Source organism: Delphinus delphis, chromosome 5 (assembly GCF_949987515.2).
Source record: "Delphinus delphis chromosome 5, mDelDel1.2, whole genome shotgun sequence".
Classification (NCBI taxonomy): domain Eukaryota; kingdom Metazoa; phylum Chordata; class Mammalia; order Artiodactyla; family Delphinidae; genus Delphinus; species Delphinus delphis.
Genome location: NC_082687.1, coordinates 97,101,897 through 97,127,495, shown reverse-complemented (window position 1 = coordinate 97,127,495; position 25,599 = coordinate 97,101,897). Strand labels below are relative to the sequence as shown.

Sequence of the window (25,599 nt, the reverse complement as noted above, 5' to 3'; positions counted from 1 at the left end):
CATAACTGCCTCCCAGCATTGGAAGAAAGATCTCACATGGTTTTTTGTTTGTTTGTTTTTTGTTTTTTGTGGTACGCGGACCTCTCTCACTGTTGTGGCCTCTCCCGTTGCGGAGCACAGGCCCCAGACGCGCAGACTCAGCGGCCATGGCTCACGGGCCCAGCCACTCTGCGGCATGTGGGATCTTCCCAGACCGGGGCATGAACCCGTGTCCCCTGCATCGGCAGGTGAACTCTCAACCACTGTGCCACCAGGAAAGCCCCTCAGATGGTTTTAAGGCTTTTGGTAGAAGCCTTCTATAGGACAGAACTGACAGTTGTCACATTTATATGGCTTAGTTTGGGGGGGTAGCAACTGAATTTTCCTCTCAAATTACATGGCATTAGTAATTATTTTAGTTGGTCCTCTGTGAATATAGGACCAAATTACATGGCATTAGTAATTATTTTAGTTGGTCCTCTGTGAATATAGGACCTTTTACAATTTTGGATTTGATGGTCAGATGAAAATATCCCGTGATAAATCATAATATAAAAAAGAATATATATATAATATATTATATATAACTGAGTCACTTTGCTGTACAGCAGAAATTAACATTGTAAATCAACTATACTTCAATAAAATTTTTTTTAAAGTTTATCCATTAGAAATAACTATTGAGAGATTTTGAGTTTGAAAGTACTTTAACACACTAAGTAATAAAACATTAAAAAAAAAAAAAAGCCGCATACCAAAGGAATGACTCAGAAAGAACTAGAAGTAGCCTGGCTCTCTTCCTATTTTCTATTCATTTTTTCCTCTTCCTATGCTAGATGTTATATCAGTATCACATCAATAACCTTTTAACTACCAAGGACCCCTTTTATGGGTTTCATGTTTTAGATTTGGTCCATCAAAGGAAGTACATTTATTCATTTATTTAGTCATTTTTCTTTTCTAAAAAGAAATCTCATACACATCAGATCTGTTGATGTGAGATGTGTCGCACTGAGTTGATATAATTTTTGCCAAAAAATAAGACATTGTTCTTTACCAGTGCAGTGGTGGGTGGACAGTATTATTTTCTCAAGGCATGTTGACTTTATAATCTAGTTTAGGAAGAACTATTTTTTCTTCTTTTGTCACCTTTGACTCACCTTTAAGCTCAGGCACAGAGTGGCTATTTTCATTTAAAAGATTTCCCGCTTGACTGCAGTAAAACCAAATTACTACCAAAATGAATTTATATATTTTAATATCTTTAATAATGTCAACATAAGAACTTTAAATCAAACTGGCTACAGATATTAATATATGAAATATACCTTAGGAATAATCAAAATTTAATTATACTGAAAGTAAGAAAAAGCAAAGTTTTTTTTCCCTGCTTTTCATTTGTGTCCTGCCCCAACTCCTATGTATTTCTGTACTGTGGGAGCCATAAAGAGTTCTACTTCAGTGCTGCCTGGGGGCCAGGATTAGAAAGGAGAAAGACTCTCACATCTATTGTATTTATTGTCTGTTCAATGTTTATTCCATTCTGAGAGTGAACATACTCGTCTGAGCTTGGAGTAGGGTGGTAGGTTGTGAAGGGAGGTGTGAAATGTAACTTAAACTCTATCTCTCAATCTAAAATATTTCTATTATTGCAATCTTCCCTTTAATAAAGGATTAAAGGGCTGCTCTACTCCAGAAGGAGTAAAAATATATAGAATATTTTTTAAAATAACAGAAATAAAGAACCTCCAGTATTTTAGTTAGTGGTATTAAACACCACAAAGCAATCTTTTCTAGCAGACAAGCAAAGCTTTAGTTAGTAGATTTTAGTAGATTATATATGGAATGAGAAGATAAGAGAAATACTTTTTAAAGAGAATGAAAATATGGAGGTTTAATTAGAGAGGTTAGATTTATTCATACTGTATATGTAGCCATTCATATTCATGTGCTATAATGAATAAGGAATTATTAATAATACATTATACTTAAAGTATTGCTTAAAAATTGACCTGGGATTTTCTATGATTAGATTTAATTTGAACTCATTTGACTCTTTTTTAACAGTCTTGTGAAATAGCCAGACTAAGTGTATACTCCCTAATATCACCACTACCAAACCCTTTTATGATGACATCAAGGCTGAAAATTTTCATCTTTGATAAATACTTTTTTCACATTTTTTATTGAATTATAATTTGCATACAATATTATACTAGTTTCAGATGTACAATATAGTAATTCAGTATTTGTGTGCATTACAAAATGATCACCATGATAAGTCTAGTAACCATCTGTCACCATACAAAGTTATTACAGTATTATTAACTTTATTCTCTATGCTGTACATTGCATCTCTGTGACTTACTTGTTTTACAACTGAAAGTTTATACCTCTTAATCCCTTTTACAACTATTTCTATTTCATTTATTCCCCTCTGGAAACCTCCAGTTTATTCTCTGTATCTATGAATCTGGTTCTGTTTTGTTCTGTTTATTCATTTGTGTTATTTTTTAGATTACATATATAAGTGAAGTCATACAGTATCTATCTTTGACTTATTTCATTTAACATAATACCTTCTAGGTCATCCATGTTATTGCAAATTGCAAGATTTCATTCCTTTTTTTTTTCGACTGAGTAATATTCCATGGCATATATATACCACATCTTCTTTATCCATTCATCTATTGATGGACACTTAGGTTGCTTTCATATCTTGTCTATTGTAAATAATGCTGCAGTAAACATAGGGGTACATGTATCTTTTCGAATTAGTGTTTTCATTTTCTTCAGATAATACCCAGAAGTATTATTGCTAGATGGCAGCTCTATTTTTAATTTTTTGAGGAAATCTCTGTACTGTTTCCCATAGTGCCTGCATAAATTTTTGTTCCCACCAACATTGCATGAGTGTTGCCTTTTCTCCACATCCACGCCAGCACTTGTTGTTTCTTGTCTTTTTTGATAACAGCCATTCTGACAGGTGTGAGTTGGTATCTCATTGTGGTTTTGATTTGCATTTCCCTGATGATTAGTGATGCCAAGTAGATTTTTGTGTATCTGTTAACCATCTGTATGTCTTCTTTGGAAAATGTCTATTCAAGTCCTCTGCTTATTTTTGTTGTTGTTGTTATTGTTGATAATCGAATTGAATGAGTTCCTTATATATTTTGGATATCAACCCCTTATTGAATATATCATTTACAAATACGTCTCCCATTTAGTTGATTGCCTTTTCATTTTGTTGATGATTTCCTTCACTGTGCAAAGCTTTTTACAGTTTGATGTAGTCCCATTTGTTTATTTTTGCTTTTGTTATCCTTGCCTAAGGAGACATATTCAAAAAAAGTATTGCTAAGACCAGTGTCAAAGAGCTTACTGCCTATGTTTTCTTCTAGGAGTTTTAGGTCTTACATTTAAGTCTTTAATCCATTTTGAGTTTATTTTTGTATATGGTGTGAGAAAGTAGTTCAGTTTCATTCTTTTGCATGTAGCTGTTCAGTTTTCCCAGCACCATTTATTGAAGGGACTATCTTTTCCCATTGTATATTCTTGCCTTCTTTGTCATATAGATTAATTGACCATATAAGCGAGGATTTATTTCTGGTCTCTCTGTTCTGTTCCCTTGATCTATGTGTCTGTTTCTATGTCACTACCATACTGTTTTGATTAGTCTAGCTTTTTAGTATAGCTTAAAATTAGGGAGCCTAATTCCTCCAGCTTTGTTCTTCTTTCTCAAGATTGCTTTGGCTATTCAAGGTTTTTGTTTTTGTTTTTGTTTTTATGGTTCTATACAAATTTTAGGATTATTTGTTCTAGTTGTGTGAAAAATGCCATTGGTATCTTAATAGAGATTGCATTGAATCTGTAAATTGCTTTGAGTAGTATGGAAATTTTAACAATATTAATTCTTCTATGAACACAGTATATTTTTCCACTTATTTGTGTCATCTTCAATTTCTTTCATCAGTGCCTCATAGTTTTTAGAATATAGGTCTTTCACCTCCTTAAGTTTATTCCTAGGTATTTTATTCTTTTTGATGTGATTGTAGGTGGGATGTTTTCTTGCTTTCCCTTTTCTGATAATTTATTAGTGTGTAGAAATGCAACAGATTTCTGTATGTTAATTATTATGATAACTGTCAGAGAATGGACGAAATCTTCAAAGCATGACCAAAAAAGAAGCCAGGGTAATACTATAAGACAGGGTCAACAAAGTATAACCCACAAGCCAAGGCTTCTGGTTTTTTAAACAAAGTTTCATTACAACACAGTCATGCCCATTCAGTTACTTTTTGTCTGGTTGCTTTGGAGCTACAGTGATGACAGTTGAGTAGTTGCAACAGAGAAATGTATGGCCTACAAAGTCTAAAATATTTACCATCTGGCCCTTTACCGAAAAAAATTGCTAATCCCTCCTCCTCAAAGAGACTGACTTACCTACTCTACACTTATACCCAGACATAGCAATTTTTAAAAGAAACAGAATTTTAGTGAACTTAATTATAAAGTAAATATATTATGTCTAGACATTAATTTACAAAGACATACAGGGTACTAGGTTTTAATTGGTTGTTTAAAATTAAATACCTTATTCATTCTCTGTGAGAAAAGGACAAACCTATTATTGGGGCAAAATGCTTTTAAGTAACAAATGTACCTTATAGCTCCTGTCTCAGTTCTTTGGAGAAACATGTGTGATAGTGATTCTGTCTGATTAAACAGATGGTGCCTGAGAGAGATCAGTCCTGGACCTACTTTTGTTGTTTTGATAGTTTTTTTAATCCTTGCATATGAAATAAAAATCATACCATCACACTGGTGGGTTATTTAACCCAGTAGAGTGGCTGCTAGGATCTTGAGGATTCATTCTTAATAATAATAGTTTGTTTTGTGTTTGCTTTTATTTTTAAAACAACAATCAGTACATAAAAGTATAGATATACATTGATATCAAAGAACCATGCTCAGCTTTAAGCTATAAATTGACTAATTTTGTACAAATGTTTTCTTTTCCTCTCCTGGTAATTTTAGTTTTCTTTTTTATTCATGAACTTGATGAACTTTACTGAGAAGTATATCGATTTTTTAAGTGTTCAGAGAGCCAACTTTTGCCTTTATTGACTCCTTTTTTAATGTTAGTTTTCTGTGTCATTGATTTTACTTTTTTCATTTCCTTGATGCTACTCTTTTTGTATTTAATTTATTATTTTTCTATCTCTTTGTGGCAGAAACTAGGATTATTTAAGTATTTCTTATTTTCTAATATGCATTTAAAACTATAAAATTCCCTGTAAGTATGAAAATTTTCCTCTAAGTAAGTAGCTCTTGCTACACCCCACAGATTTTATATTGTGATTTCATTATCAGTCAATTTCATTCTTTTGAGGTGTAAAACCTGAAAATATAGCCTAGTTTCAGAGCAAAAAAGGAGAAAGGTAATTTAATTTTGGTTGAAAACTGTTGTAAATATTTTAGTCCAAATCACTTTATGATCAAACTCTACTTTTCTCAACACATATAATTTTACCTTTACTGCCAGTCATTTTCATGGATCATTCTTAGAAAGTATGTTTAAAGTACATGGAAAACATAATTATTAACTGGTTCTCCTTTTATTGCCATGTTGATTTGGGTTATAGGGGAGGATAATTGGAAAGGTAAAAAATATTTTTGTTGGTGATATATATTTAGTTAACTCCTCTTTTAAACAAGTATTTAACTCTATAACTTTTATGGCTTCTAGAAGGAAAGTGGTCATGATTTTCCAACAATGAAGATTCTTGTTAGTATGGCCAGTATGTGACATATTCCTAGCCTTTCCATTACATCCTTCATTCAGCTGAACTTTGGTTAATAGATTTTAGACATATAGATTATAGATTTTGATAGTTATTTTACTAACTGTAGTATTTATTATAATTAGAAATATAGAATAATTCATTAATATATAATGAATATTCTTACAATATTATAGTTAAGAAAAAATTTTAAGTCATTTTGGGTCACTTGTGTGACATTGCTTATGTAGTGATTTTCTTTGTCACTGCATTCGATATTTATACTTAAGTATTGCCATGTCTGAAATAAGTATAAAATTTGGATTTGCCATTTTAATCAAAAACTAGTTAATGTGCATGTTGTTTCTCTACCTCATCTTATTCCTTTTAAAATATACAATTATTTACTTAAAGTCCAACCATAGAAAGTTGAACCAGTTATTCATAATTAATATTACTTTTGATGGCTCTTGATGAGGTTCATTTTAAGGAAAATAGTTTCATTTTGAAGAGCTTTCTTTCCATTGATCACAAAGAATATTGACGTTTTTTTCTCATTGGTCCTTATTCCTGATAGCAAAGGTATTGGGAAAGCTAAATATCCAGAGTTACTCAGTGAACGTGGGTATCTTTCAGAACATCTTACTTAAACTGAATTTGAATCTGCAGAATAATTTGTTTCCTATACCAAATATGATCTTTCTCCCTGATTTTGGTCTTATAAAATTAAAATTCTTATTTCTAACATCTAGCTAGCTATAGTTCACAGACATGTAGCCCCTTCCTTCTCACCTCAACCCCAACTGTATGCAGGCCACAGAGTCTAGCATCAGGATTGCTGCAGAGGATTATACAGGCTGTGCCCATATGAGGGTGGGCTCAGATGGGGACTGAAGTCCTAGAGGGGGTGCCTTTTTCTGTTTTGCATATGTGCAGAAGCACATATTTACACATATGTATGTAAATATGTGCATATTTACACATGCAGTAAATTAATTCAAGGTCTTATATGCAAGTATTACTTGGTGCTTTTGTCCTTACTTACTGTAGTCTGCAAGTGGTTTTTAATGTCTTCTTATCTGTTTATTCTGTGCCATTTCTTTCTCCACCAATTTCTAAAAGGTTTCTCCTAAAACCTTTCTTCTAAAAGGTTACACATCCAGTCTACCCATCCCCATACATCAGATTCTTGCTGCTTTCCATAAGAAATTGAAGTGATTTAGTGTTTGTTTGTGATGTAATTGTTGTCATATGACCATGTTTATTTCTAAGTCATTCCTCAGACAACTTCTCTCTTGAATCTAGGTAATTAAACCTTTAAACTCTCTGAATTTTCCTTAATTTTTTTATGCCTATGTCGCCTTCAATTTTAAGCCTTTGAATTTGTTGTTGCTCTTTTTATGCCTGACTTTTATCATTTTCTTAGATCCGAGATTCAAGTTATATTTGTTCTTATATTTTAGGTCGTTCTTCCCTCTTTCCAATAGATGATGGCTTGCTGGATGATGGTCATAATGATCAAGTTGGTGTTTTAAACTCACCCACATGTTACTCAGCTCATCAAAATGGAGAGCGAATAGAACGTTTCTCTCGAAAAGTTTTTGTTGGTGGTCTTCCTCCAGATATTGATGAAGGTAAAATGATGATTTGGCATATAAAAAAAACAAACCTGAAATATAATGTGAATGGGGATATGGAGTTTTTTTTACCTCTAGAGATTTTCAGTTAAAATGGATATCCATCTCTGTTTAAATATTTTGTCACCTGTTGAAATATAAAGATAATTGAACAAATAACTTTTTTAAGTTTGTTTCTTTAGTTTATATCTTATGCATATTATTATTGTGAGAATTTTTTGTAAATAAGATTTTCATCTAGTTCATCTCCCACTTATGTTTTTAAATATAGAACATATTTGAATACATTAAACTTTTTTATATATTTATTTAAAACTTTTTGTATGACTATAACATGCATGCATGCACACACACATGCATGCACGCACGCACACACACACACAGTGAATTAAAGGTAACCAACCACAAAACTTTACCTGTAATGCATGACAGTTAAAAATTCAATTTCTTTAAGTATAAATGTGCTTTTAGAAACACATAAGAAAAGAGGCTATAAAACCCAAGCAAATAATGAAAACAGTACATAAACAGGAAATTTAGGTTATACAAAGACTAATAAGCATATGTAAAAATTATCATGTGTAATAATAACAAGAAAAATAATTCAAGATTAAAAATACAGAAACTAATATTTGCAAAGCTGTGGGAAATCTGCCACTGTCATTCACAACTTACTAATAGAGAATATATTGCTACATTTTGGGAATTTTTTCAGTTGTGATTCAAATATCCACAAACTTATTCTATGTATTAATCAGTATAATAAAGTTTCCATGGGATAAAATAACCTAGAACATGTCATTGGATGTGACCTGTATGTCTTTCAGTGAAACTGCCTGGCATGTATCAGACCCTAGTATATTTTAGAAATATTATAGCTTTACATGTCTTGTTTCAGCAGCCCTTTTTTCCTATAATATTTTACTTTATCAAGCAGTAATGGATCTCTTTATGGATCTTTAACTTGATATAATGTTGGCATGTTTTTCAAGCCAGTGATATTTATGATTTGCTATACTATAAATCCATTAGTGTCCATACATTAGTATATAAAATTTTAGAAGTCACACTGAATTGATTATTGTAGCCAATGTGCTACTTAAAAACTATTTTGATTAAAATAGCTATTAAGATTTATGTATCATTTTAGTGAGGATATTAGACATGTTTCTAGTATTTATATTCTAGTTTATCTTAGGCTATTTGGTACTTTAAATTTTTAAATCTTTAAAATAACGTATAAAATATAGGAGTTTTTTAGAATGAATCATTAAAACTGATTCCTAATGCATATTATTGTACTTTTTTAAGATGAAATAACTGCTAGCTTCAGAAGATTTGGGCCTTTGGTAGTAGATTGGCCTCATAAAGCAGAAAGCAAGTCCTATTTTCCACCAAAAGGTAAGAGATTTTTTTGTTAATATTTGCTAGGGAATAAGTTATATGAGAGCTAATTTTCTCTGCCTAAAGTATCATTCTAAGTAACTTGGGTACAGACATATAATAAAGTTTCTCTGATCAGTGAAATTAAGAAATGTGTGAAGTGAGAATAAAATATAAACCTATGACTATTTTAAGTATTGCAAGATATACATAAGTGTTCCAGATAATAGCAGATAACAAGAGAGCAGTGTATACTCTGTTGATGAATTCAGATAGAGAAGAAAATGAATGGTCAGAAAAAAACTCAACTACATAAAGAGATAAAATGTGCAGAGGATGCCTAGTTGTGTTACTTACATATTGCCAGGATACTACTGTGACTGGTCACTAGAGGACAAGAATCACAAATTGAGCAAACATTCATTTGAGCAAAACAATGCTACAGTCAGTGGGAACAGGAAGGATCACCTCACCCGCCCGAGTGGGGAGGGGAGGCAAGGGGAGAGAAGTGAACATGAATCCAGTCAGTCAGATTGCTAATGGCACATTCTCTGAAGTGAATAAAAGAAAGGGGAGGTTGAAAGACTAAGACTTTACTTTGAATATTATTGAAATGTAATTTTAGAAATGAAAAAACACACTATTCTCATGGCTGAGTGGATTTTCAAGCCTGGAAAAAAGACTCCAGTAGATCTATTGAATAATCTGATTTTGGCTCCAGGAAAGGAAACATGTTAAGAGTTATTGGCATACAAAAACTAGCTAAGGAATTCTGGTGATAAATTATATGAGCCGTCTCTACTTTTTGTCATTGAGAATTATAGAACTTCCATTAGTGGTTTATGTAGTTCCTTAGAGAAATGGAATAATGTGGTGATTTTTTTTTTTAATACCTTTAGATGTTATACTTACAGAATCCTTTGAACCAGAGATTCTAGATCCCAGACCTCCATGAGAGTCTAGTTAGAGATATGGACCTGTTTCCATATACTCTAAATTTTCACATGATTTTGGAACTTACTGGACCTGGAGGTCCTGAATCCTTGGTGTAGAGAGAAAATTAGCTCCATATTGATGTAGATGTTCATTTCTTAGCTTAGTTTTAATCTGTTGTTCAGTGTTATGATCTTGTCCTTTTATACAGTTATTTTACTGAGTGTTCAATAAAAATGCCTGTTGGTTTCTAATGTTCCTGACTAAATTACCATCATCCCTTGTCTGGACTATTTCAGGTGTATGACTAGTCTGTCCACATTTCTGGCTATCTCCAGTTTTTCTCCCACAGCATAGCTAGAGTAATATCTGTGAAAACAATCTGATGGTGCTACTCCTTGCTTCCAGCTTAAAACCCATCAGTGGTTTCTCTTATTGTTAGGATAAAGGCAAAAATGCATTCTCCCTGCCAGCCCTCCCCATCCCATTCCTTCTCTCAGTATTGCTTCTTGTTTCTTTCTAGCTCTGCAAACTGGCCTTGCTCTCTCCTGCCTCAGGACTTTTATGTTTGTTGTTCTCTTGACCTGAAGGCTTTCCCTGCCTCTTCATCTGTATATCTCCTACTTTTCTCAGCTTAAATATCTGTTGCTGGTGGGAAACTGTTAAGGACCCACCTAATGAGGTCAAATCCTCCTATTGTAGGCCCTTCTAGAACTGTGTCCTTTCAGAGCACTCCTCACAGTTGCAATATTACAGTTTTACAATTTTATAAATATGCTTTTATTTTATTAATGTCAGATTCTTCCATTAATCTCTCAGACTGTGTCTTTACTCATCTTTGTATTCTCAGTAATTCATGGGTTGATAGTTGCCTAATAAATGATATATACAACTATAAATACTGTAGGATAGTTTATCCTTTGACCTGAAGTAGGTGGGGGAAAGCTTCATTGAGAAATTTTGAACTAAATCTAAAAGATACTGTGCAATTTAGATAGATTAAAAAGTTGTTCAATAGAGTTCCAGGCAGGAGTTGAAATATAATTTTAGAAAGGTATTAGAATTAGTTTTTGTCAAGACAGATACACATTTTCTGCATGGGCAGAAATGTAAGAAAGGTAGGTTGGCACTAATTTCATGAAACAGAATAGTTGCTGTCTTTGTTGCTGTTGCATTGTTATTGTGGTTTTTGTGGTAGTTGTTAGTTTATTTTCTCAAACTGAAAACAAGAAAAAAAACAACAAAAAATATTAGCAGTGGCAAATTATACTATTTTGGTACATTATAGTTAGTTGTACTCATTGCCAAAGACCAATGTTCCTAAACCTTGTGCTTTCAAGCATTTTTGTCATTGATGTAATTCATCATTTTCCATGGTTTGGAAAACACTGTGTAGAAGCATTCAGTTGACAAAGCTACCTTGTAATTAAGGTAATGATTTGAGACATTGGATACTGAGCCACACTTATACATACCTGTCCTTTGCAGTGAATAAGATTCACCCTATGTAAACATTAGCTTGTGCTAATAAATTCTAAAGAACTATTAGATGGTATTTTTGGTACGAGTATTTTAATGTTTAACGGCTTGCCTTAGCTAGATCATAATTTACCTGCCATGTTGCTTAATTAATTTTTGTGATACATTTTTTCCATAATAATCACAAAATTATTAAGCAGTATTAAAATATTAATATCAGAAATTAACATCATAAAAACATAACATTAAAAATATTGACTTTAAAATACTATTTTAGTAAATCAGTCTTATATCCCCTCAATTATTACAAAACAATTACAGCTCTCAAAACCTTAGCTTGGGAACTTCCCTAGTGGTCCAGTGGTTAAGCCTCAGCGCTTCCAATGCAGGGGGCATGGGTTTGATCCCTGGTTGGGGAACTAAGATCCCACATGCCATGTGGTATAGCCAAAAAATAAAAAAAAAATTTAAAATAAAAAAACCTTAGCTTGTATCAAAATTAAATCCTTCACATAAAGAAAACCAGTCTTTTTTTTTTATTTTTTCAAGCCTATTTAAATTGTTTCTAGCAATTAAAAAGTTCTAAGATGTGGTTTTAATCTTGCATAATCATACCTTTGGAAGTTTCTATTTGTGTAGGTTGGCTTTATGGCTTATTTATGAAATCAGGTATTGTAATTTTATTAAAATGAAGTACTTTGTGTGTGTGTCACATCAGACCTTTGTGGCACTAAAAGCCATTGTTGGCAATAAGCTGTGTTTTTTGAATTCCTAGTAAAACATGACCTCTTACTTCCCATTGTTTAATGGCACAGACATGGTTGGCCTGATTGAAGACATCTTCACATTAGGACTAGATTTCAGTGCTCTAGGTTTTGTGCATAGAAATCTTGTCAAGGAAAAGGGGTATTGTTAGGTCATTTATAGTCATCTGCTGCTGGGAATTAATCACATAACAGTAAACTTGTAATGTAAATTTCGATGCCTTCTTTTTATAATGAACTCTGTTCTGCCTACTAGATACATCATATTTGATTAAAAATTGACAATTGCTTGTCACAAGGAAAGGAGGAGGGGCATATTTTCAAAAGGTACAGGAATCTAAGCAAGAACTTGGATCCCAAGTGCAAACATAGTCTCCAGGCTGTTTGACAAAAAGTGTTCTGCTGCTCATCCACCTTGAGACGGACTTGTGGACACAGAGGGGGAAGGGAAGGCTGGGATGAATTGAGAGAGTAGCACTGACATACATGCACTACTGTGTGTAAAATAGATAGCTAGTGGGAAGTTGCTTTATAGCACAGGGAGATCAGCTCAGTGCTTTGTGACCACCTAGAGGGGTGGGATAGGGAGGGTGGGAGGGAAGCTCAAGAGGGAGAGGATATATGTATACATATAGCTGACTCACTTTGTTGTACAGCAGAAACTAACACAACATTGTAAAGCGATTATAATCCAATAAAGATGTAAAAAATAAAATAAAAGTCTGACCTATCCTTAAGAAACCTGTTTCTTGGTTTAAATGAATTTATTTATTTATTTATTTATGGCTGCATTGGGTCTTTGTTGTTAGGTCTTCATTGCTGCGCGCGGGCTTTCTCTAGTTGTGGTGAGCGGGGGCTTCTCTTCGTTGTGGTGTGCATGCTTCTCATTGCAGTAGCTTCTCTTGTTTCGGAGCTCAGGCTCTAGGCTCACAGGCTTCAGTAGTTGCAGCAAATGGGCTCAGTAGTTGTGGCTCGCAGGCTCTAGAGCGAAGGCTCAGTAGTTGTGGCACCTGGGCTTAGTTGCTCTGTGGCATGTGGGATCATCCCAGACCGGGGCTTGAACCCACATTCCCTGCTTTGGCAGGTGGATTCTTAACCACTGCGCCACCAGGGAAGCCTGGAACGTGTTTCATTCCAACCTCCCTAAGGGAGTTTTCTTAGTATCGTTTGGAGGTTGTCAGGATGATTGTGGAATTTTCCCTCTACTTATGGAAATTCCTGGGCCTTTCCACATGTGCTGTTTTCCACCTGTCCAAAAGTATGCTCTAGAACTTGTCTTACCCTGAGGGCATTTGAAAGAAACTTCAACTCCTGCTAAGCTCAACTGGTTAATCCTGCCACAGTCTTTAAGAAGACAGTATCATAGGAGACCTTAGAGCTGATCTAGGTTTGAAATTAATCAACCAACTACTTATGTGACTGACTTTGGGCAAGTAGTTTAACCACCTGACACCTCAGGGTTTTCTTCTGTAAATTGGGAATAATGTTTCATAGACTTGTGAGAATTAAATGAAATAATTCACATAAAGCTCTTATCACAGTATCGGATAGTAAGTGCTCTATATAAAGTAGCTAGTTATTTTACTGAGTATCTCTTTTTGTGTGTATTCCATAGGATATTATGTTCTCCTAGAGAAAGTATAATGTAGTCCTACTTTATAGGTTTTTCATCTTTTTCAAAGGCATGTATTTTCTGAACGATACTGAAATTTGGGGTAAAATCACTTACCTTGACATATTGCCTCATTCTTATGGTTAATACAGGCTATGCATTCCTTCTCTTTCAAGAAGAGAGCTCAGTTCAGGCACTAATTGATGCTTGTATTGAAGAAGATGGAAAACTCTATCTGTGTGTTTCCAGCCCTACTATCAAGGACAAACCTGTAAGTAAATGCTACTCAAACTTTAAGTTACAAATGCAAGTTTTCCAAAAACAGTTTTGAAATGATCATTAGTGAAAAAATAAATAAACTACCATTTTGAGTTCAATTTTTTAAAATTCATATAATTTATTATATCTGGATAAAATATTAACAGTTTGTTTCCAAACCCATCTATCCAAAATTTTGAACAGTACAGTGGCACAAAGCTCATCAGCTATTAAAGGAGTGAGACCTAATACAGTAATGTCATTTTCTTCATAGGTTCAGATCCGTCCTTGGAATTTAAGTGATAGTGATTTTGTGATGGATGGTTCTCAGCCTTTGGATCCTCGAAAAACAATTTTTGTTGGAGGTGTTCCTAGGCCATTAAGGGCTGGTAAGTAGAATGTTAACAAATTTTGTTTTTTTTAAAACAATCATTTAAATATGAATTGATTCGGTACACATTTGGTACTATTGTGTACATGTCACCGCTGGGTGGGTGAAGGGCAGATTCTCCTTCTCCAATAGTTGCTTGCTACAGAATTTTGAGACAAATTCTGAGAATTGTTCTTAAGACCATTAAGGAACTGGAGAATTGGACACTCATCTATCAATATTGATAGCTAACTCCAAACAGACTCTGTAAGAAGAATCCACTCAAATACTGCATTTATGACTTTCTTAAGTGTAACTCTCTAAGATAATGAGAATTTGGGGTCTTTTTATGGAGTTTGATTCTGATATCTGAAGAAGAAATACGGGATTTTTTTTAAAGACACTTTAGATAAGTGAATGATAAACTTATGTTCATCAGTAATCAGGAACCAGAGATCTACCAGAAGAGGTCATATAGGAACATAATTATAGATGTAAATGCCCGCCATACAAGCAAGTTTTATGGTACGGTGTACCCTTGTGAAGTGTGTTAGCGCCTTCCATCACTGAAAGCATCCTCTTCCAGTATGGGAGGTGCATGTTAAAGAACTATTCACACATGTAAATACTTACAGACATAGCTACTACAAAGAAAGACTAAGGGGAACAGAAGAGCATACAGCAAGGAAATGTGCTGTAATCTGATATTTTAAAGATACTTGTATTTGAGCTGTCATATAAAGATTGAACAGAAGGAGCAGGGTTAGGTTAGGAGGTTGTGAAGAGTGTTTCAGACAAAGGGAACAGCATATTCAAAGATCTTCAGTGGAGGGAAGCAGAGTGCCTCGGAGAGACTGAGGGAAGTCCAGAGTCACGGCCTAGGATATAAGGAATGAGGTGAGAGATACAAGAAGACATTGAAAAAGTAAATAGGAGTCAGATCATACAAGTCTAATAGCTAACTTGTTATTTATCCTCAGAGCAACTGGAAACCAATGAAGAGTTTTTAAGTAAAAGAGAGACATGATCATATTTTCATTTTTAAAAGACCAGTTTAGTTAATGACTTGTGGAGAGGGGAGTCAAGTTGAGAGTAGTTATACGTAGACCAATTTAGGAGCCTGTTTTTGCAGTCCAGGAGACAAATAGTGGTGGCTTGGGTTAGTGGTAGTGGTGGTGGTGGAAGAGCCAAGTGAACAGGTGTCACAGGTATTTATAAGATAAATGCAAAGGCTGAATCTCAGTTTTCAGTCTTAAGCTACTAGGTAGACACTGGTACCGCTAACTGAGAAGATAAAGAACACTGGAGAAAGAGCAGGTTGGAAGAAGGTTGTGGTATTGGTTTTGAAAGCTAGTTTGTGCCACCATTCAGAGTTCCTAAGGAGAAATTTCAGTTAAGCCATTGGTATCTGCTATATTTTTAAGAGAATCACTTTTGCTGCTGTTTTGAAAATAAACTTGGGGCAGGAGGCAGAAACAAGGAGATAAGTCTATTGCCATGATCTAGATGAAAAAGAATGATACCTTGAAACAGGATGTTAGTGATGGAGGCAAAGAGATTGGATTCTAGATATGTCTTGGAAATCAAGTTCATAGGATTGCATATACAGTGGGGAAAAAAGAAAATAGAAAGGATGAAGCCAAGGGTCTTGAGTTGGCAACTTCATCTTTTCCATTGCTCACTGAGTCAGCAAAAACTCACTCGAGTAGGTTTAATTGGATGGTGGAAGATCAGGAGTGCCATTTAGAACATACTGAGTGATGCAGTGTCTGTTAAATATCAATATGACTTGTCCAGTAGACAGTTGAGTTGTCCAGTTCTTCTGTGGTGAGAGCAGGTGAGCTCTAGTACACAAGAGAAAGGATTAGATTTAGAAAAGAGCATTATCCTATAGACTTTCACTTTTAAAAAAAAGTACTTAAAAATTGTTGATTTACTGTGTTCTCTCCCATTTGATATGAACTACTTTTCCTTTTCAAGTGGAGCTCGCTATGATCATGGACCGGCTGTATGGTGGCGTTTGTTATGCAGGAATTGATACAGATCCTGAGCTAAAATATCCAAAAGGTGCTGGTCGAGTTGCTTTCTCCAATCAGCAGAGCTATATTGCTGCCATTAGTGCTCGGTTTGTTCAGCTTCAGCACGGTGATATTGATAAACGTGTAAGTTGCATATTGGGAAATCATTTAAGTCCTATCGTGAGGTGCTGATCCAAAGCTTACTACCCTACAGAGTTAATAATGTAATTCAAAAACCGAGTGTTTATTTTTCTATATTCCTTTAGCTCTTAAAGAGTATTATATCAAAATATCCCTAAATGTAAAATTCTTGAGCAGACTTTAAATTTTAGGTGTAATACACAAAATATAAATATAATTTTAAAGGCAGTTCAAAAATTTTTATCAGCCAATAAGGTCTTAATATCCTTTTAACTATAGAGGCAGAGCTTGTTTTAAAAACTTGTACTCTGGAGTCAGACTACTTGGGATCCCATTTCCACCATTTGTTCTGTAACCCTGGGCAAATGAACCCTCTTTATGCCTCTTATTCCTCACTTATAAAATGGAAAACAGTAATAGTATCTCTTTCACAGTTATTTTGAGGAGTAAGTGAATTCACATATGTAGAAGCACTTAGAACAGAGCTTGGCACTAAGTGTTACTTAAGTGTTACTTATTTTTGATTTATAAAATCTAAAATAAAAACACATTTTGTATATTTTCCTAAATATATGCAAAAATAAATATGTAAATAAAGTAAATATATAAGATGATTGTCCTAAACTTTAAAACATTTACTCTTTAGTAGCATTGCTTAGGTCATCACAATAAGAACATTTAGGAAGTGTTATGGATGATAACTGTGAAAGCTACCCTATTGAATAATTTCTAATACTGATTACCATCTAAAATAAGAGAAAGGAGTGAACAAAACTCAATTGTTTCTTTACAAATCTATCTCATGCTAAAATCTGTGAATAGTTCCTGAATAATCACGTTTACATTTGTAGTACAGATGAGATATACTAAAAATATGAGGTAAATTAACTTTTTTATACCCATTACCGTAGATATAACTTGAGTGAGTACTTATTTTACCAGTGTAACAGTTTCTTGAAGCTTCTTCTCTGAGGCTGTACTGTTTTGGGGGCAGGGGAGCTGGTTAACTAATACCCGTAGACCATAGACTCTAGAAGTAGTCCCCAAAATTTAATTATCAAATCATACCATTTAGAAAAGACGTACAGCATAAGTTCAGTTCACATTTGCAAAGTGGCATTTTTGTTTGCATTGTTACTAAAAATGTTGCCCCCCCAATAAAGAAAGAAAAAAATTAAGTATCTAAGAAAAAGGGCTCTGCTTTTACTCAGACATGCTATGAAATTTTGTTTAACTGATTTGAACCTTAGAGTTCCTCTCATTCAGTAGTTTCCAACCTCCACTGCACATTAAAGTTACCTGGGAACTTAGGAAAACCTTGACATCTGGGTCCCATCCCCAGAGATTCTGCTGTAATTGGTCTGGGATGCAGCATGGGCAGCAGTAGTTTGTAAAGCCCCCAGGGTGATTCTGATGTCCAGCCATGCACCAGCGGTCCCCAACCTTTTTGACACCAGGAACCGGTTTCGTGGAAGACAGTTTTTCCACGGACGGGCGTAGTGGGGGTGGGGGGGATACTTTAGGCAGCAATGTGAGCGATGGAGGGGATGGTTCAGGTGGTAATGCGAGCTGGGGAGCAGCAGGTGAAGCTTCGCTTGCTCTTGCTCCCTTGCTTGCTTGCTTGCTTGCTTGCCCGCCGCTCACCTCCTGCTGTGCAGCCTGGTTCCTAACAGGCCACGGACTGGTACTGGGCCACGGACCGGGGTTTGGGGGCCTCTGCTTTAGACCACTGATCTAGTCTAACCCCCTACTTTTGCAGAGAGGTGATAGGGTCACAGAGGAAGTTATTTACATATTATATAATTGTAGTTGTTTAATATGCAGAAGCAAAGGGAAAAAGTTATTGCAGTGTCATGCTTCCATACCTCTTTGTTTCCAAAATGATAGTGGAGGACCAATTATTTGGGGCAAAATATTGATTCTTAAAGAGAAACCCTGATACAAAGCAAGTGAATTGAGAAACACTTGCCTTCTTAAAAAGTCATTAAACTACCTGAGAGAAAAGTTTACTTTTTTAAGATATGTGCTACTAAGGTATGTTTTGAACTTTATTTGAAAGAATTTGAGCCTTAAATATTTTACAAGTCATTAGTTTTGCTTATACAAAAAAATCAAACCCTTAATCTTTATACCTTTCATCTCTCTAATAAGAATATAGTTATTAAACCATAAAAACAGATTAAATTTAAATTTATAGCTGATAATCCAAAGATACACAGGATACTTATTTGGAGGGAATTAAAATTGTTTATTCAACTCACCTTTTAGGCTCATGAACACTTTGAAGTTTACTTTCATCTCCCTGATAGCCATGAAGAACAATCACCACAAATGTGTAAATCGTTTTAAATTTTATATGTTATTCCATGAGTAGTATAATTCACTGTGACTTCTGGTAGTTACTGAAGTGAATTGTGATATACTTCAAGTTGGCTAATTAATTATTAATCATTTTATTAGTTATGACTCCAGGTGATTGTGTATCATAGATAGCTCCTCTGAAGGGAAAAAGGGAAAATAATGGAAAATAAGAATAGTGAAGAATCAATGAAACTCCCTTTCACACATTCAAGAGCTGTTAGAGATTATTATTAATCGCAAATAGGTTTTGACTGTATTCTAAAATCATAAATTTGAAATCCAGTTTTTCATCTTTGAAGTTTTGATTTTGAGTTAAGTAGATTAGCTTCATAAAATAATATCTAGAATTTAAAAATATGCAAAAGATACAATTTAGGACAATAAAATGTCCAATATATATAAAATATGTTTATCCTAACCCTAACCATGAAATACAAATGCAAACAAAAACATAATTTCATTACCCTTCTATCAAATGTTTGTTTTACAGTTCTTTTCATCAGTCAACTAGGTTGTTTGTAGTTTGCTGTTATTGATTTTGTTCAAAATAATGCTGAAGAAAAATACCCTTATATATTCATTTTTTGCACACATGCAAGTATTTCAGTAGAATACATTCAAAATAGAAATTGTTGGGTTATTATTCTTTACCTTGGGCAAACCAAGCCCTTTAAACACTCAATTTTCTCTTCTCTCCTGAGGAAAGGCAGAGATCTTAGGCTGCCTGGCACTATTCAGTCAGACAAAAGTAGTAACCTTTCATTCATAAAGTTATTACAAGCCAGAAAACAAGGCTGTTGCAGCTAATAGTAGCTAATGTTAATATACAGAGTATTTGCCATGTGCCATACTATCTTCAGCACTTTTACTTGCATAATCTAATCCTTACAGCTCTATAAAGCAGGTTCTATTGCCTTTCTCATCTCACAGATACAGAAACTGAGGTTAAAAAGTTTAGTATTCAGAGCTGACCTAAGTCTGAGGTCTTCTACTGAGTCAGGCTTTCACAGTGGGACTTTGACTTCGTATCTTATAAATACACAGAAGTCTAGACATACCCTTAATAAGGTTATCCACAGTTCTGGTTTGTCTGTACCAGTTATTTACAAGCAGGGTATCGTTCTCACCTGTAGTAGAGACGCATTGCCATGATCAGTGGCTGCTGGGTTATGCCATCTCACAAGTGGCACTGGAATGAGAAAACAAAGGTGTAAATACTATTTGTCTTCCATACCCTTCTGTTTTTCACTCACAGTCACCCCCACCTCTGAAAATATTAACACACAGGTGTTTTAAAGATGTTACTTCAAGAATGGTGAGGGTGGAATGTTTTGCGAATCAATTAGGATTCTATAGTTTTTTTAAATTATTTTTTGTCTTTGGAAAAGAGAGTTATTTAAATACTATTCAGTTTATAGTTCTCAGAAGAAAACATATCAAAATACAATAAAATTGCCAAACTAAGAACTCATTTAATCATATGGTCAATTATGAACATGAAACATAAAAAATGATTAGTGCAAGAACAAAATGATTTAATTTTTTTTAACCTACTGTGTGGTGAAGCTATTACCCAGGGAAGATGCCTGCTTTCTCAGCATTGAATGTTGTTGGTCCTTTTCTCTAGAACATTGTATGAACCTTTTAAAGTATTGCTAAAGTGACTTTTGAAGCAGACTTAATGGGATATGTTTTCTCTCTTTTTCTAGGTGGAGGTAAAGCCATATGTGCTAGATGACCAGATGTGTGATGAATGCCAGGGCGCACGCTGTGGTGGAAAATTTGCTCCCTTTTTTTGTGCCAATGTCACTTGCCTGCAGTATTACTGTGAGTTTTGTTGGGCAAATATCCACTCTCGTGCAGGACGTGAGTTCCATAAGCCATTGGTAAAGGAAGGTGCTGATCGCCCACGTCAGATCCACTTCCGCTGGAACTAAGAATAGCAAACCTGCCTCTGTTTAACAAGGAAAGAAAGGGTGCATGTGGCTTACTGTGTCTGAAGATACTGACATGCAGAAGAAATAAGTGCATTCTTCTGCTTTCACCCCAGCTATCAATACATGCATCTTTATCAGCAGCCAAAACACTACAAGCCTCTTGTTTTTCACCAAAACCCTACATCTCAGGCTTACTAATTTTTGTGATATTTTCATGTTAATATAAAATGTTTTTTTGTATTTTCTCCAAGTTATTTTTATATGTAAAGTTAAAATTAGATATGAGAATGTTTTGCGTAGGGGCAAACAGTCTGCTGCTATATAGTGGGTGAAGCGTGCACTTATTTCTAAACGTGGGTTTTTAACTTCAAGATCTGCCCCAGTAATTTACCAAAGGTAGCAAAATAATAGTGAAGATGGAATATGTCTGCTACAAATGCTTATTTTTATTGTTGCTATTTTCAGTGTATACATAAACTAAAAATTAGGGTTGATTTTTTTGCTCTCCATTTTGACTTGCAAGAAATAATACCTCAAGATAATCTGATTTATTAGCTATTTTTAAACATTTTTAATCACAAGCTGTATTAGCTTTGCTGCTATATAGGTGTTATGTGTAAATGCCACCTATTAATACGGGATTGAAAACGTTAGAGACACACTGCATTGCAGATAAAATGCAGGCAGCACAATATGGCCTAAACTGCCATAGTTTTAGAATGTGAAAAAAAATGCATGTTTACTTAACTGTATACACCATATGCATGCACTAGAATTATTAACTAACAAGAGGTGAGGTATTGCAAATGTTCGAAAAAGCTCTCTTGAATCTAGGTAGCATGAACAAATTATAAAATTTGTTTAAAAAAAGCAAACTTGCATGCATTATTGTGACTTCAAGTTAAAAAAAATGTCCTACATGTGTACAATATGCAAATTAGTTTTAGATTAGAGAGTGCAGCCATTTTGTGATCTGGTCGGTAGTGGAATTTGATTTTATGCAGACTGGATGTAATATTTGTAATCCCTGTGCAATTTTGTGATGTGCGGTTCTAATTCATGTGCAGTGATATAGTATAGATAAAAGACTGAGTAAGAGAAAATTACTAGAATTTTAAAGAAAGTTGATTTTAGCCCCTTTGATAGTTCATGGTTAAGACATCCTTTATAAACCAAAGATGGCCAGCACACTGCTAACTGGTCACCAAATGTAAGACCCACAGGAAGCCCATATTTAAACAAAGGAACTTTATCAAAGAATGGAAAACTTTAGTAAACCTAAGTAAAGTCAAAATGGAGATGGGGAAATATACAGATGGCTAGTTGCATAAAATTCAATTTTACCTTAAAGATAATGGTGAAATCTGGCTTAAACTTGCATACATGTTTGACCTATGTATATTGGGGTCTTCTGTCTAAACTGGGGTCACTGTTGCATGGAAATTGTTGTTCTTAATGGTTAAGAATTGCTTTTTAAAAAAAAAATTTTGATGAAGGAATTTTGGTAATGACTTTGCTTGCAGTTTTTTTGAGAAAGTGGCATGGAAACATGCAATAGTTAGTGAGTTTCTTTTGGTACTGAACACTATTAGAATATCATTAGTGATATTTTTTCTCTTTAGAGCATTTTTAATGCAACTAGCCCCTATATTTTAATGTAAGAGTTACTCTGCAATCTAAGCAAAGCACCCAGCAATGGTAGATGTTTTTTTTTAAAATGCTGAAATAAGATTCTTGACTCTAAAGAGAGAAAATTACAAGGGTGTTGCCGTATTGCAGCCCCTTGGGACAATCCTTCACGTGAGCAAAGTGTTGATCTTAATACTGGTTGTCTATGGTGTGCTTTTTTGTACTGTAAAAATATGTGGTTCATGTCTAACTCTGCTGTTTTATTGTGGTTGTGGTTCAAGTTTTTAATGTTTAAAGTTGATGCTGTTTTCAGAAGAGCTTTTTACTAATTTATTTGTCAATGTTCCCTATTTGTTACTTAACCATGATCCTCCAGATTTTTGGAGTATTCTTTTCTAACCTTAACCCTGCCAACCTTGATCCATTTGACATTTGTTATGCACTATTTTTATATCTCTGTGAGAGATTTTTCCAACAGTCAGCTATTTTATGGCACACTTTTTTTGACTGATGACATCTCCTTTGCTATACCTCAATTTTTGGAATTTAGAAAAGAAATCAGTAGTTTTGCAATGTTAATTATTTAGATATTTAATTTCGCAGATTTTTAAACTTTATTTTCATAATTTCTGCTTAATGTTTAAAATTGAAGAGCCTTTTCATGTATTAAATAATGAACACTAAAATTATATGATGAAAATAATTGGAGATGTTGAAAATCACTTTCCCTTCTTAAACAGAAATAAATATTGGAAATGAAGGGAAATGTAATAGAACACCCTTTTTGCCATGGGTAAAAATGACAGAAATGTATGGTTTGTTTTCCCTTCATTTCTGTTACAATTAAAGCTTATTAGTCTAATCTTTTATTCCTTCCCCACCTTCCCCCTACCTCTTTTTTTTCTTTTTTCTTTTTCCTTTTATTTACTACATTCTTATTTTCTAACTGTTAAACACTGTATTGGAATTTTTTTTAACTTACAGATCATATTTATTTTACTATTTTTGTAGAAAATTCTTAATTTTGATTGTATTTTTGTATTTTCAAAGCTTCTTCATTTGTGTTCCCTAAATGTTCTTATTGCTGCCCAAAAGTATGACTGTGGAGGAAAAAAAAAACTTTAAAAATCCACACTTTTTGTTAAGAAGGAAACATTTAGCATTTATATATTTGTGTATGGAAAACACTTGATATTTTATCCCTGTTGCATCTGGCTGCACAGAGCCTCTCCTCAAAGATGCTACAAAACTTGAATATAACACATTTTGGAAGGCTGACTAACCTCGATTCTGTGTTGTGATGTGCAATACTGTTTCTAATGTTTGTATAAAAAAAATAACAGTGTAAACCTTTTTAATGCAAATTTATTTTTTTCATTGCATATTTTGCAGATTTTATCCACAGTGTCATTTTTTACTGTCAGAAAAGATACCCCTTTTGTCATTGCAACTATTTTTTAAATCCAGAAATCTTTGTACTGATGTAAATGATTGTAGTTATTTTGGATAGTGTTTTGCTAACAAAAGGAAAGACTTTTTTCATGCATATTTCTATTTTGTTTTTTTGGGTTTTATTTTATTTTAATAGTAGTAAAATACTTGGAATAATTTTTCATATTCTTGTCATTAATATTATTTTGTATTTTTATGTGGAAATATATAATTTTATGACACTAATTGCTAAAGTTTATTTTATGTTGAATTATTTTTGGAGCTGAAATCTTTGTAATATTAAAGCAACTAGTTTCTAATTCCCAGTTTCTGTATAGAATCGCACAAGTGGTTTATGGAGTGTTTGGATTGTAATTATAAATGGTTCTTTGATATGCAAATTAATATTTTCAGTTGATTTTATTTTATATTCCTAATGGGATGTTAAAGCCGTTTTTTATTTTTTTCTAAATAAAAAGAGAACCCATGCTTTTATGGACACTAGATAAACGCCTTCAGCTTAAATTTTTTTGTTAAAATACTTTAGTTTATTTTATTGTTATCTTCCAGGTGTCTAAATCTCCAGTCTGTCTGTTGTACTGGTAATTTAACTCTGTAATGGAATAGTTTGCTGCCAACTATTTATATTAAGTAATTTTTAAATATTTGTAATATTGTTGACTGACTAATAAACTATTAAGTTATTGGCATAGTTGTGGAATCTTATTCTTTAGTTCAAATCTATCAAAATATCCATGGACACCAGTAAAATATTTTTTACAGAGCTGAGTGACAAGGCTATATAAAGAAGCCCAGGCCACTATGTATTTTAGTGTGAGGATTGCAAGGGAAACTTGGAGATCATCTAGTTCAGTATTTGGGCCCCAAAGACCCTTTGCATCAGTTCTCCTCCCCATCTCACCCTTAGCCCCACATACATACCATAGAAATTTGGGTGTTAACAATCATCACAGATAATTAGTGTTACTATATCTAAATTGATGCTGTACTTAAAAAATTAAAAACTGTTTACCATGTTGCAAAGGGCACAATTTCCGTGATGCTTTCTCAGATACCATCTAGTTGGGAACCACTTGTCAAAAAATTATTATGCTTATTTTCTATAGAGTCTGAGTTCTTCAGTGGCCACATTGTAGAGGGAGAAAGGGAAGGAAAGGTATAGAATAAGTAGCCTGGGATCTAGGTTCCTCAGCCTAATTATGGCTAGAACAGCTCTACCTTTAACTTGAACAAAGTTGGAGATTCACATAAAAATTGGTGTTTAGCATGGGACCCGGGGAAAGAAAGGTTCCATTGCTTTTTTAGAGAACATGTTAAAAATTACTGATCATAATCAATTTTTTCTTTTACCTATGAGGACATAGGTATCCCAGAGAGGATAAAACTTACTATTTCCTCATATTCTACAAGACATCACAGAAACTCCTTAAATGGGCTAATCTTGATGTTGACAGCCCCTCACATCCTGCCACTGTCACCCATGCACTCCAAGCAAATCGTGCATCTTCACACGTCTGTATCTTGGCATGTGCTGCCATTTTTCTATTTGGAATCTTATTTTCTCTTTGCCCAAGAAGTCCCCTTCCATAACGAAAACAAAGAGCCTCTTCTGCATTCTGGCCTATCTTTAAGACTTAGCAGGAATTTCCCATTCTCTTGACTCTTTCACCTGCTGCTGACATAAAGATCATTTATCTTCCTGTTCTCCCCTATCCTTCTGTTATTTAAGAAAAGAAGAAACTTTGAACACCGATTAAGGGTTGGGCACTAACCATGTAGGATCCTTGGTTGCCAGGCCATTTCATAGCCTTGTAGGTGGAAAGTCAGGTTAACTCAAACTCAATGTAATATACTATAAAATAT

The 25,599-nt window shown here is 34.1% G+C and overlaps 1 protein-coding gene across 7 annotated transcripts in view; it reads left to right on the top strand.

The window, feature by feature from the left end:
• The window catches only part of CPEB2 (cytoplasmic polyadenylation element binding protein 2), a 64,829-nt gene extending 40,404 nt beyond the window's left edge, over nt 1–24,425 (top strand). For all 7 annotated transcript variants that reach the window (XM_060012800.1, XM_060012798.1, XM_060012795.1 and 4 more), the window contains 6 exons: nt 7,226–7,396; nt 8,711–8,800; nt 13,723–13,841; nt 14,103–14,217; nt 16,179–16,360; nt 20,428–24,425. In XM_060012800.1, the coding sequence (XP_059868783.1) occupies nt 7,226–7,396; nt 8,711–8,800; nt 13,723–13,841; nt 14,103–14,217; nt 16,179–16,360; nt 20,428–20,655 (905 nt within the window). In that variant the 3' untranslated portion in view covers nt 20,656–24,425. The remainder of the gene's footprint in view (nt 1–7,225; nt 7,397–8,710; nt 8,801–13,722; nt 13,842–14,102; nt 14,218–16,178; nt 16,361–20,427) is intronic.
• The last annotated feature ends 1,174 nt before the right edge of the window (nt 24,426–25,599 follow it).